General features: G+C 39.6%; 1 protein-coding gene across 1 annotated transcript; it reads right to left on the minus strand.

Annotated features, from left to right (window-relative positions):
- Positions 1 to 7,706: 7,706 nt before the first annotated feature.
- On the minus strand, positions 7,707 to 13,570 carry LOC122039793 (oligouridylate-binding protein 1B-like). The gene is made up of 3 exons (XM_042599236.1): positions 13,261 to 13,570; positions 10,973 to 11,034; positions 7,707 to 8,055 (listed from the first exon to the last, which is right to left on the minus strand). The coding sequence occupies exons 1-3, from the start codon at positions 13,372 to 13,374 to the stop codon at positions 7,920 to 7,922; spliced, it is 312 nt and encodes a 103-aa protein (XP_042455170.1). The 5' UTR covers positions 13,375 to 13,570; the 3' UTR covers positions 7,707 to 7,919.
- Between the last annotated feature and the right edge of the window lie 983 nt (positions 13,571 to 14,553).

Below are 14,553 nucleotides of genomic sequence, written 5' to 3' on the forward strand. Positions count from 1 at the left end.
GCGTAGAGTCCGTCTGGATCCAGAACTACGACGAGGATAATTTCGAGCGGATGCAGCTAGAATTGGACTTGATCGACGAGGAGCGAGCCAAAGCGTCCGTCCGGCTGATGGCCTACAGGCAGAGAATGAAGCAAAACTACAACCGCCACGTGATTCCCCGAGCATTCCAGGTGGGTGACTTGGTCTGGAAGAAAGTGAAGCCAGTCGGGGACGTAGGCAAACTGGAGGCTCCTTGGGCAGGACCCTTCAAAGTCGTCGAGAAGCTCCGATCAGGAGCCTACTACTTGGAGGATGAGGATGGACGGCGGCTAGAGAGACTATGGAGCGCAAACCACCTCCAGCCCTATCGGGCCGGATGAAAGGTGCGCCGATGTAATACATTTCATGAATATTCCGTTCGAATGTATCATTTGGTTGCAGGAATAAAAGTTATAAGAACAAAGCAAAGAAATGAGCATTATGCGCCAAGCGGGTAGCTGCATGAAGGCGTAGCGAAGACCCCGTGCCGTTCAGCCGGGCGTATATTACCCGAGCCACAGGTTCAAGGGCGAAGACCCCGTGTCGGTCAGCCGGGCGTATATTATCCGAGCTACAGGCTCGAGGGCGAAGACCCCGTGCCGTTCGGCCGGGCGTACGTTATCCAAGCTAAAAGCTTATTGTTGAAGACCGTCGAGCAGCGACGTTAAATCTTAGAGTCGAACCGGCGACTATAAACCCTCCGGCCTGAAGACAGTCGAGCAGCGACGTTAAATCTTAGAGTCGAACCGGCGACTATAAACCCTCCGGCCAGAAGATCGTCGAGCAGCGACGTTAAATCTTAGAGTCGAACCGGCGACTATAAACCCTCCGGCCAGAAGACCGTCGAGCAGCGACGTTAAATCTTAGAGTCGAATCGGCGACTATAAACCCTCCGGCCAGAAGACCGTCGAGCAGCGACGTTAATCTTAAAGTTGAACCGGCGACTATAAATCCTCCGGCCAGAAAATCGTCGAGCAACGACGTTAAATCTTAGAGTCGAACCGGCGACTACAAAACCTCCGGCCAGAAGACCGTCGAGCAGCGACGTTAAATCTTAGAGTCAAACCGGCGACTATAAACCCTCCGGCCTGAAGACCGTCGAGTAGCGACGTTAAATCTTAGAGTCGAACTGGCGACTATAAACCCTCCGGCCAGAAGACCGTCGAGCAGAGACGTTAAATCTTAGAGTCGAACCGGTGACTATAAACCCTCTGGCCTGAAGACCGTCGAGCAGCGACGTTAAATCTTAGAAGTCGAACCGGTGACTATAAACCCTCCGGCCTGAAAACCGTCGAGCACCGACGTTAAATCTTAGAGTCAAACCGGCGACTATAAACCCTCCGGCCGAAATATTGTCTTGCTTGGACGAGACAAGTCATGCAGGCTTCGGCTCGGTGATAGACACCAGCAATCGACAAGCCTTGTTCTTAGGGGCAAGAAGAAAATAATAACGTACTTCCGTCCGGGTCGATCGGCAAGAAGATACTAAAAAGGTCGGCCTATGAGCCGAGCGGACGATTGACCAAGTTACAAAAGGTACTTCGCGAACATCTAACGGGAACTCCATTTAAAAAGGTGGGTGTGTTCAGACGAGCGGCCCAGTTATCGAAAATACTTCGTGAAAAATTCCTTTGGAGAGCTAGGAAGGCAGGACGAGAGACGATTAACGAGAAGGAAAGGTGAGGGACGCGAATGGCGGTAGTTCGCGCTCTGATTGGAAGACACAGGTACTGGCGATTTAACTAACAAAAGGACAGTATACCTTTGTTAAAATTCAGGCCATTAGAGCCGGTCGGAAGGATTACAAAAAATACTTTATTCAAGGAAATCATAAACGGTCTTCGGGATGGAAGAAAGGAGCACCGCGTAGTCTTCGGCCAGGATGGTAGCAGAGTCGGGAAGCTGACCCTTGGACTTCAAATAGTCCATCGTGGTGGCAATAGCCAACTCAAAGGCAGTATACATCCGCTCGCAGACCTTCTCAGAAAATTCGTTCAAGCAGATGTGCTGCAGCCTCAGGGCTGCGACCCGGCCTGGCTCGGCCTCTTGATACTCCTTGAAGGCAGCTTGGGAAGCTTCAAGAGCCTCCTGCAAGGTCTTCAGTTCGTCCTTATGTCTGGTCGCCTCCCCCAAGCGGCCCGCTTTCTCGCCGTCCAGTTGCTCCATCGACTCTTTAACTCGTTGCTCCAGGCCCCGCGCCTCGACGTTTTTCTTTTCCAGATCAGCGATGGTCGTCTTCTTCTGATCGGTGGCTAGGCTTATTTTTCGGTCAAGAGTCTTGACCTGTTTTTCGAGTTCGGCCAGAGTATAGGCCTGGTCGGCCGTCTTCTTTCGCTCAGCCTCCAACAAATCTTTGGTATTCTGGAGCTCTTTCTGCAGCTCGGCATAGGAGGGGCCTTGGGAGGACGGGCCGTCCGAACCCTTCAGCCTCTTCAATTCTTCGTTCACCATGGCCAGTCGATTGGCGACAGCGATCTCCTCCACCCATCTCTGACATAAACAAGAGTATTAATAGCCGATCGGAAGATGACGTAAAGGACTTCGGAAGAAAACACACTTACCCCAGTGGTCTGCTGCATTTGGTTGTTGTCTAGGTTGCCGAGCGGAATCATCGCAACACGGGCCCGAGCATCGGCCCACATCTCGACGAGGGGCCCCTTCATGGTGATCATATGCTCGGGCGCAGTCGACCGATCAGACTCGGACAAAAGCTCCTCGGTGGGAAGGTGCAGGGTGGCCCTGATGGTGCGGCTCCGGCCAGGAGTCGTGTGAGCAGATGCAGAGGGAGCAGAGGCCGGGGCGGAGAACTTGGATAAAATAGCCGAGCGCTGGACCCGGCGGAAGGCAGGTAGAAGAGTGCTGACCGGCACAGCCTCAATAGGGTTGGCAGGCGAGTTTGGTTGAGACGGAGTTCGATCGGAGGATAATGCCTCCACCATTGGAGTTTTCCCACGAGAATCGGATCCCGCCCGCTCGGATACACGAACAGCAGAAGTAGCTGATCGCAACGGTGTCTTCGTTTGGCGCCTTTTTTGTCTAAGCAGGCGCTCGCCTTCCCGATCGGAGCCTTCCTCTTGGACGGTTGATTCCCTGTTTGACATAGCGCCTCCCGTCACCTCCACGGGAGAGGCCTGAGCGGCCGACTCCTCCGCGTTTGTCTCGCTCTCACCCTCGTGAGAGCCGACCGGGGTGATGCCCAGTTGTTCCATCTCCTTGGCGGCTGCCGCCTTAAGCGCCTCAGCTTTCCTCTTCAAAATCTCGAGCATCACGGACTCCATGACGATATTTGCTACAAAGGTAAAAGAAGAAAATAAGTTAGCACTCAAAGTACACAAGCAAGTGAAATTCTTACCGAAACTGCTCGGGAGTGGAGTCCGACTCGGACTCAGGCCGAATATATACAGCACGCCTTTAGGCAGAAGTTTGTTGATATCGAGCTTCAGACCGGCAAGCATGTTCGCGGCCTGGAGATAGTCCGGTCGGGTCTTAAATCTTTTTAGCTCGGGAGAAGTAGGTGGTCCGACCTGCCATTTGGTTTGGAAGGGAGCCCGCTCGGGGAGACGAAGATAAAAGTTGTACTCCTTCCAATGTTTATTGGAGGAGGGAAGTTTATCAAAAAAGACTAGACCGGGCCGAGCCTGGAATAGATAGACACCCAGCTCGGACGGCTTGGGATAATAAAAATAATAAAAAATTTCCGGGAGGAGAGGAATGCGGTGTATCTTGAACAAGACCATCACTCCACACAAAAGGCGAAAAGTATTGGGAACTAATTGGGCGAGCGAAAGACCAAAGAAATTGCAAACGTCGACGAAGAAGGGGTGGAGAGGAAACCGCAGACCGACCGTGAATTGGTCGCGGAAAAAACAGATGGCTCCGCGCGGCGGTTTATGAGGCCGAGCGGATGGTGAGGGTAGAATGAGTTCAAAGTCGGACGGAATATCATAACCATCAAGCAAAGCCTCAGCGTCACGCCAATCGAAGCGAGACTCCATGGTAATATACCAGGGACCTAAAGTGAGGTCTGCGGGTCGGGAAGAACTGGCCATTGCCCGATCGGGCAAGAAAGCAAAAGGTAAGAAAATGACACACGGCAGAAGGAAGAAGATGATAAAGGGGACAGAGACCAGAAGACAAGAACTCGACAAAAAAACACGAGGAAAACAGAGAGGAAAGGCGGAGGAACCTTACGAAGAAGCTGGAGATCGAAGGAAGGCGGCGGGGAATTGTCGGAAAATAATGAAGCGAGGTCGAAACACAAAATTGCTAGCCTCTTGTATTGGTATTTCAGGATCCATACAAAGAAAACAAAATTAGTTGCACTGCGGAATAAATAACTAGTTGTACCTTTCTTCGTAGATAAAGACCTCTTGATCTTTTGCCGTATTCCTCTCCTCTTCTTGGACGTCGTGTGGGCGACGATCTACCAAGACAAAAACACTCGAACCCTTTTTGTTTCCAAGCCGCCTACCACCAAAAGATGCAAAGAAAAGGGGCGCCTTCTTCTTCTTCTCCTCCTCCAAACTGTCGGCCACCAAGGTGCTTTGTCTCTTCGTTTTCTTTTCCTCCAAGCTCCGACCACCAAGAGAAGATGGGGCGCTGGCCCTAGATGGAAGAAAGGGAAGAAGAAAAAGAAGTGGGGCGCCGACCCTAGAGGGAAGAAAGGGAAGAAGAAAAGGATGGGGTGCCGACCTTAAGGGAAATGAGAGGGTTTTTAGTTGTGGAGAAAAACTTATCAATTCTTAATTGATTGATTGTTGTGGTCCAACCTCCTCTCCTTTTATAACCCTTTGCGCCAGATAAAAAATGAGAAAAAGTAATAGATTTTTTAGAATTCTGTTGAGAGAAAAAATATCCCTTTTCATAACTCTTTTTTTTTTCTTTTATTGTGGCCGACCCCTTGCTTGGGCACCAAGCAAGGCTTAGCTGGCCCTATGCTTGGGCAACAAGCAAGGCTTGGCCGACCCCTTGCTTGGACACCAAGCAAGGATGTGGTCAACCCCTTTCTTGGGTAGGAAGTAAAACCAAAACGGGTGAATGCGAGGCTTTATAGAGGCTACAACAGGGACCAAGAGGAGGAATTGGTTTTGACCTCCTGATGGACTTGAACTTCTTGTGTTCGACCCGAACACCCAACTCAAGTTCATCAATAATAATTCATACCATTAAAGAGTTATTATTGAACTACCGCACCAATCTCATATTATAATATGGACTCCTACTTATCATGAGTGTGTTAGTCTCCCTGCGTTTAAGATATCGTATGTCCATTAATTAAATGAGTTACTGACAACTCACTTAATTAACATCTAGTTCCAAGAATAGTACCACTCAACCTTATTATCATGTCGGACTAAGTCTACCTGCAGGGTTTACATGATAATCTTTATGAGCTCCTCAAGGGGACATCATCAACCTAAATAAATAGGACTCAGTTTCCTTTTATAATTAACAGCACACCATATAAATGGTACTATCTCCCAACTCATCGGGCATATTGATTTAACGAATAAATCTCACCCATTGATAAGTCAAAGAAACAAATATTAAGTATACGTGTTTGTTATTAAATCGGGATTAAGAGAACACACATCCATAATAACAGAAGTTCTGTTCTTTTATGCAGTCAGTATAAATCGAACAACCTCAAATGGTCCTGCTCAATACACACATAGTGTACTAGTATGATTTTATAGTCAAGACAGACTAATACCAAATTACACTACAACCGTTCCAATAATTTGTCCCTATCCATCTCGATCGTGAGCTACTATTTATAATTTATAAAAGAACTGATAACATGGTGTGTGGCACCACACACCATGTTATCTACAATATGAATTAAATGGATAACTGTATTAACATATAAATATAAAATGTAACATTTGATCAAAATGATTCTCATTTCAAAATATAAATGTTCATAAAAAAATTAGATTTTTAGTATGCATCCTAACAATAACCACATTAGGAGAAATTTGTCAACAGAGATGAACCAATGAGAGCAGATGATAGCTAATATTCATAGGAAGAACATTCCAAGAATTATGTATTTGTTATGGACCTAGATCACTCAATGAATGCCTCAAACATTAATCAAGCAATGATGATTCACCATCCAAGATGTTCTCTTGCTTGGTTTGAGCGCCAGCAGAAAGAGACCATCCTACTGTCTAATGCGCATATGAACATTCAATCTGATAAATAAATCATTCATACAATTGGCCAAGCCATCATGTAAGATTGAGCAGAAGAAATTCTTGCAATATTCACTTACCCATTTTTGTTATGTATTTGTGCAAAGAGAGTTAACGCATAAAATCATCAGAACCATGGACTTTCCTTAATTTCTTAAAATCTGTAAGGATTCTCAAGCTTTTTAATCAGAAGGAATCAGCCTGCAAACTCCTTCAGTATCAGTCAATACTGGTATGTCATGGGGAAATATAGTGAGGATTTTTCTGGAAACATCACTGCTCCAAAATGAAGGAAAGTTTTGGCACAATGATAAAATTATTGTCATGTGATCTTATGGTCACGAGTTCCAATTGCAAAAATAATCTCTTACAATGCAAGGTAAAATTATGTATAATAGATCCAATGTGATCCAATCTTTCCCAAACACCTGTATTGATGGGAGTTTCATGCACTTGACTGCCCTTTATCACTTCTTCAAAATACTTCCCCCCAAGCAGAACAATAATGTTGCATCTAACTGCACAGTATGAAATGTTCCCTCAGCCTCCAACAGTGTCATATTTGTCACATTATTCTCGTCAGAGAGCAACTAGAAAACAGCTGCTTCTAGTCGCATAAATATTTTTAGTTCCAGCACCAGTATCCTCCATGGAGCTCATGATGCACTAAACTAAAAAAAACTCAACATTCACAAAGGCTAGTTCCATTGTCCAACAATCCCACTGGAGGGATAAGAAAATTATACAAGACTCTAGTAGTATAATACATAACAAAAAGAATAAGACTAAAAAATAAAGTTGGAGAAGATGAATAGAATGTTAGTCCTTGTGTCATCAATATAAAACAATACCTAAACCACATGGATCACATCTTTTCTTTTCTCTTGTTTTCTTTTTGTTTGTTAATCCAGGTATCCTGGCCTTCACATCTTAAACAGTACTAGTGATGCAATCAAATACAGATCATCTTAGCAAAACCATGGTCATAGATCATCAAACAGAAAAGGGGAACTAAAAAATTCTGAAGATAAATAACGATGTCTCTAGCAACTTCAATATCTAATGACTACCTTGCCCACATGAACCACATCATAAAGATAATATTCGAGGTGCCAATAGAACGGAGATCATCGTAGACAAGAAACCATGCCTTGTAAATTCATATACTTAGAATAAAAGTTCCAGTACCTGGACTAACCAAAAAATATTCATTTTTAAAGCATTGTTCAAGGGGTTGTTGCCGGAGAACATCATTATGCTCCACCCAGAGAACTAATGTCGTTCAAATTTAGCCCTACTTTCAGAACCCTCTGCAATTTGAATGTGGCTACAAAATCTCAAGCATTGTAAATAAGCTTCTTAGGCACCAGGAAAGCAATATAAAATTAATACATTACATTTAGGCACAAGTTTTTTGATCTGTATGCGAAAGAATTTGAATCTTTTCTACTCATTCCAGATATTAGCTTTCACAACCAAGCATAGGTCTGATTATGATAAACTAAAGAAAAATTACCTAGGACCGACAAGTTATAGCTTAATTATCATCTTCAACATGACCAACAATAAAAAAAATCTATTAACATAATCTTGAATTTCCATCAAGAAAACAAAACGATGCCAAACAAAGAAGATTGTGGTTCGTAACTTCAATAAACAAAGATGACAGCCCAGAGAGTAGACTATTTTCTAAGGATGAAAACTTCAATAGTTTGGACTTCTGATCCAGGAAAAAACCTTTTCTTTCCTGATGAGTTTGCATCCTTCAAGTGGACCAATACTTTGGAAAACTTCTTCAAGAAGGCTCTCTGTCACATTTTGATGGATATTGCACACATATCTAATAAAACAAAGAAACAAAAATGATATCAAATCAAGCTGAAATATTTAAAGTGATGTTAAAAAAGATTTAGGATATAAGAATTCTTGCAATAATGTCTTACTAACAGAAAATATATCCTGAATGTTAGAATGTATACTAAAAGTCTAGCTTTTTGTATAAACATATAAGAATCACATTGGTCAAATGTCTACATTTATGCTAAGTGTAGTTGTCCATTTAATTTATATTGTAGATAATGTGAGGAGACATACAGAAGATCATGTTATCAGATCCTTATAAATTATAAACAGTTGCTCATAACCAAGATGGAATGGGACAAACCATTGGAATGGTTGTAGTGTAATTAGGTATTAGTTTATCTTGACTAATAAATTGCACTAGCACACTATGAGTGTATTGAGCAGTACCAATTGAGGTAGTATTTTTTTATACTGACTATATAAAAGAACAATACCTCTGTTATTATGGAAGTGTGTACTCTTAATCATGATATAATAACAAGCACATATACTTAGTATTTATTTCTTTGATTTATCAAAGGGTGCGATTTAGCTCGTTAAATCAATAGGTCCGATAGGTTGGGAAATGATATTATTTATATGGTGTGTTGTTGATTATAGAATGAAACTGTATCCTAGTAATCTAGGTTGATGATGTCCCCTTGAGGAGCTCATAAAGATTGTCATGTAAACCCTATAGGTGGACTTAGTCCGACATGATGATAAGGTTGAGTAGTACTACTCTTGGAACTAGATATTAATTGAGTTGTCAGTAACTCATTTAATTAGTGGACATTCAATATCTTAAACACAGGGAGACTAACACACTCATGATAAGAACGAGCTCATATAGTAATATGGGATTGGTGCGGTAGTGCAATAATAACTTTTTAGTGGAATGAGATATTATTGATGAACTTGAGTTGGATGTTCGGGGCGAACATGGGTTGCTCAAGCTCATCGAGACACCAAAACCAATTCCTCCTCTCGGTCCCTATTGTAGCCTCTTATTTATAAAGTCTTATATCCACCCAAACCCAACTTCTTACCCACCTTAAGGTGGTCGGCCAAGCCAAGCTTGGAGCCTAAGTTAGGGCCGGCCAAACCAAGGTTAGATGGGTTCAAGTTGTGGTCGGCCCTAGCTTGGAACCCAAGCAAGGGTGGCCGACCACATTGAATTCAAAAGGAAGTTTTATTTTGTAAAATTTTTCCTTTTATAGAGATCCATTAAAAGGATTTAAAAGGATGATTTTAATATAAAACTTTCCTTTTCTAGATCGGTCATAAAAGGAAATAAAAGGAAGTTTTTATTTTGTTGAAAACTTTCCTTTTATGTTGGTTTTAAAAGAGAGTTTTAAAATTTTAAAATCTTTCCTTTTATAACTTTTTACAAAGGAATAAAAGGGAGATTTGAAACCTTTCATTATTTGTAGTTATCTATAATGTGAAAGAAAGATTTTAATTTTTTGATAAAACTTTCCTTTCTTGAAACCATGTTTTATTTTAAATCTTATCTTTTATAGATATCCATAAAAGGATTTAAAAGAGAGAGATTTTAATTTATAAAACATTCTTTTTAGAACTATCCACAAAAGGGATTTTTAAAAGAGAGATTTTAATTTTTGTTTAAAATCTTTCCTTGCTTGGAGAACAAGCATGTGGTCAGCCATGACAAGAAGAAAAGGAAGTTTTAATTTTTTATTTTAAAACTTTCCTTTTTAGTCATTGGCAAGGAACATAAGAAAGTTTTAATTATGTTTAAAACTTTCCTTATTTGCCAAGACCAAGGAATATAAAAGAGAGGGTAGAGGTGCCTCACACAACAACAATACATCTTCTATTTCTCTTCTCTCTTCCTTGGTGGTGGCCGGCCCTTACTCTTTCTCTCTTCTCCTTTGTTTTCCCTCTTGGTGGCCGGCGGCATATTGGTGTGGAGATCCATTGATGGTCGATTGCTTGAAGGAGAAGAAGAAGAGAAGGAGGTTCTCTTGTCTAGCATCCCTTGGAGGAAAGTTGGTGGTCGAACTTCATCATCTCTTGGAGAAAGTTGGTGACCGAAACTTGAAAGGAAGAAGAAGGCTTAGGTGGATTCTCGTCTTGGTAGATCGTCGCCCACACGACGTCCGAGATAAGAAGAGGAATACAATAGAAGATTAAGAGGTCTATAAGTTATAAGAGGTATAACTAGTTATTAGTTTCTACATCATAACTAGTTCATTTTTTGTATAGATCTTGAAAAATCAAACACAAGAGGTTATCGATTTTAATTATCGTTTTTGTTATCGATTTTCGTTTCATTTCATGTTTCGATAATGTATTTCTATTGAGGTCTCTATTGTTAAACCTTGTTTACTGTGAGAAGTTTAAATATCCGATTTCTTTGAAAGACTTTGTCTAGGCAGTGGTGGATGATCTCATACCCAAGAAGACCTAGTGCCTCGCCACGTTTGACCTGGAAGTCGATCCTTGAAATAGATATTTGATCAACTTCTGTAATATGGTTTAACTTAGGAAGATCACATTGGTTGAACTTGAAGTAAGAATGTTAAGTTTCGTTCCCAATTCGAGTTTAACTTCTAAAGGGAAAATTTGGATTAATAATGTTAAGCATCGTTTGCAATCCAAATTTAACTTTAGTAGAACACATGGGTAGCTAGGATAGTTCTATGTTTGTACAAATTTTTGTACAGGGGAACTAGGACGGTATTCCGAGTAGCAACCAACACTAAAGAAGTCAGAAGTTAGGAAAGACTAAATGTGCAATCTTAGAGGACATCAACCAAAATCGTCCATTGGGAAGTCACTATCATAATGCATATGCTAGATAAGTGTAAGAAATGGGCTAGAACATTGAATAAAAATCGGACAAAGAAAAGTAAAAGGTGAACCAAGAAAACACTACAAAAGGCACTCACACACTCCGGCATGTAGATGGATCAAACCCAGGAGGAAGATTGCCACTTGGAATAGGTTCCATCTGCATTGAGAGACTGAGAGACTATAGTTATCCTAACAACTAGGGAAAAAGATAAATTAAGAAAATAGCTAATAACAATTAGAAATGAGATTCCAATTTGAATCCTCTTATACAAGGAAACTAACAAAAGGCTCAAAAATTTCAAAGATGCAAATCAAATTGAACAAATAAAATTTTACTACATACTCTGATCATAAAGGAAGTCAAATTATAAAGCAATTAGTAAAACAAAAGCATGGGATAGTAGTGGAAATCCCTTTCCAAGTGAAGGTAAGGTTTAAAATGACAACCCTGCATGGAAACACATATAAGTGGGAACCACACCCACCTCTTGTGTCTTGGAGTATTGAAGTTAATATTACATGCAATTAGAGTTTAATATAGTAGACTGAATAAGTTGTCAACTCTGTTATATTGACTTGTTATATAAGTACTAGCACATCTAAAGACTGAATGTGTAGATATATAATTTTGTAAGAAAATCCCCTTGAAATCCAGAAAAGCATGCAAAAAAAAAAAAAAAGAGTTCACTCAATCAAAGGAGTGGAAAAAGGATTTAAATCATTATGGAACATGGAAAATCAAAAGACCAGTAGGATGGTCTGAGGAATGATGATTAAATATAAAAGTGAATAAAATTCTTTAGATAGAAGTAGATGAGGTTTCAGCCAACTGAACATAAACATATAAAGAGTAAAGAAAAATTTAAAAAGATCTACTGTCACAGACACAGCAAATAATGACTAGAATACAAGAAAATCATCATCGAATTGTTCAGTAAAAAGAATGTCAAACAACAGAAAGTTTGTTCAGACAATTTGAGTGACTAAAGTGAGTATGGAGATAGATGGCAACAAGATTACAAAGGAATGGATATTATGATAGAAGAGTGTAAATATACTCATAAAGTGGTTAATAATCTCTCTTTGAATAAAGGAATGCATGTACCAAGTGATACTGGACTAAAAAGGGTTTGAGTTGAGTGCCCTAGTTCTTGTAAGAACTTTGGTAGGAATGAGCTTATAAATATCCTTATGATATAAATGGAAATCCTACATGTACTAATCTTCAAAAAGCTTATTTATGCAATTGATAAAAATTGTTATGGTACCATTTTAGATAATATATATGGAAGCAAGCAAGAAGGCAAGTTTCAAACCCAGTACCTTGACAACAACTTCCAAGCTCTTACCATCTTGTATAGATGGCACCTACTAAAAATGAGAAAATTACATTTTCAGTCCTGTAACTTGTATCTTTTTCAATTTTAGTCCTGTTATAAGTTAATTTACGTTCTTAGTCCTGTAACTTGTAATATTTTCCAATTTCAGTCCTTTTTCCTCCAAAATTGAAATTTTTCAACGGAAAATGTCTAGTTTGTGGTTGGAATATAAAAAACACGGGTCATAAAAAAATCAAAATCCCCAAATTCAATTTACAACTCATCATTTTCCGTTGAAAAATTTCAATTTTAGAGGAAAAAGGACTGAAATTGAAAAATATTACAAGTTAAAGGACTAAAAATGTAAATTGACTCATAACAAGACTAAAATTGAAAAAAGTGTAAGTTACAAGACTAAAAACGTAATTTTCTCTACTGGGTTTGTGTGTATAAGCTATTTAATCGAATGCACAGGCATTCTTACTAACCAGGACAGGGGCACATGAAATAACCTCAGCATGAGCCAAAAGTACAAGGTTAGAAAAGAAGTATAAGCTAATTATCCAGAAATAGAAATGGTTAATTGATTATAAGGATTAGAAACAACAAAAATGAAGATAGGATTATGTCCTTTGCAGATCATGACCTGCCAAAAGTTGTCCAATGGAGAAATTCCAAGCATTTTACCCTTGATTCTGCAACAATGTCTAATTTTTAGCATACGCATTCGCAGAGGAAAATTAAGTTATGCAATTCAAAAGCAGTGATTCATGAATGTGGTAGAAATTTCAGGCTTTTGAAATGTCACAAGCGGTTCCTCTATATTGTTCTTCCGGATTTAAATGATGATCGAAATCCTCAATTTTCATTAAAATATTCTTCCTTGAATGCCTTTGCCTTTGCATTTGCGAAGGGCATAGATGGTCAAATGAATCTTACCAATAAAAATGTACAACTTCGAGACACAGTGACAAAAGATGACCTTTGAATTTAAAAAATCGAGAACAATCCCTGCTCAAACCAATCGTTATCTAAACAGAAAGATAACAAAATGGCAGTCACACCTGAGGCATGGCGGCAGCCAAGACTCCAGAATGGTAAAGCTGCTGTTGCTGCTGCTGGAGCATCACCTTCTGCATCAGGGGCTGCTTCTGCTGTAGATTCAGCCTCTGGTTCATGTCGAACTGATCCAATGGAGGGGAGACCTCGGGATTGGCCGATCGAGGGAGAAAGCTGCGGATCGGCGACGGTCATAGGGTCGAGATGTAGGGGCGCAGAGGGGATGGGGACGAGGACGAAGAAATCGGAAATGGAGGAGCACCTATCTCCGCGGCCTGCTCCGCCCTTCCGGCGATGAGAAGAAGAAGAAGAGTTTAATAAATTTTTATACAACTAAAATATTATTTACGAAGTAAAAAAAATAAAAACAATTTTAGAGGCTCATTTTAAATAATGAAAATATAATAATAATAATAATAATAATAATAATAATAAATTAAGGAGGATTTTTGTGTAAAGCGTCCACCAACCAACACTGAACCATTCCAATTTCCAAACCAACCGCAAAAAAAACACAAGGCAGCCAACAGTAATGGCACTACCTAATTAATTGTGACCAACTTTATTTATTTTTTATTTTATTCTATTAGATTTGTGGGTTGGTAAACGTTGAAGCCGTTATTTCAGTTGCTTACGGCTCCATGTATTATGAAAGGGATGGTCTAATGGCCTTCTTAATAGGGGCATGATAAATTCTGAAATGGTTCTCAGGTGGTCGTACGGTAGTGGTTAAGATATAGATTATTGTCCTATTAGATTATAAGCTCAAAACTCGGTGTATTTATTTTAACTATTATATTAATATTTAATAATTATTCTTAATTTATCTTTTCTAGATTGATCTGACGGATTTTATAAAACACTTAGTATTATTTTTTTTAATCATGTGATAAAATCTAAAATCAAATTTATACCTATTATAAATTGAATCATGCCTACCTATTAACAAATCCTATTGTCCGAGTACCAACTCCACTACATGTGGAGCAACAATTGCTAAATGGATTCCATAGCTGAATTATGAATAAAAATTCGATAAAATTGAATTAATTGAACTCCTGATTAATAAAAATTCGATAAAATTGAATTAATTGAGTTGAACTGACTCAATTTAGAAGTTCAATTCGGTTAATTTAATTTTTATTTTTTAAAAAATAAGTTGATTTAATTTTTGTTAATCCATTTTGATTTTAAATTTTATAATTCAATTAAATTGAATAAAAATATTAATTTATTTTTTTATTTTAAAATATAATTAATTAAATAAAATATTTTTTTTAATTAAAATCTAATGAAGT

Source organism: Zingiber officinale, chromosome 2A, assembly GCF_018446385.1.
Source record: "Zingiber officinale cultivar Zhangliang chromosome 2A, Zo_v1.1, whole genome shotgun sequence".
NCBI lineage: Eukaryota > Viridiplantae > Streptophyta > Magnoliopsida > Zingiberales > Zingiberaceae > Zingiber > Zingiber officinale.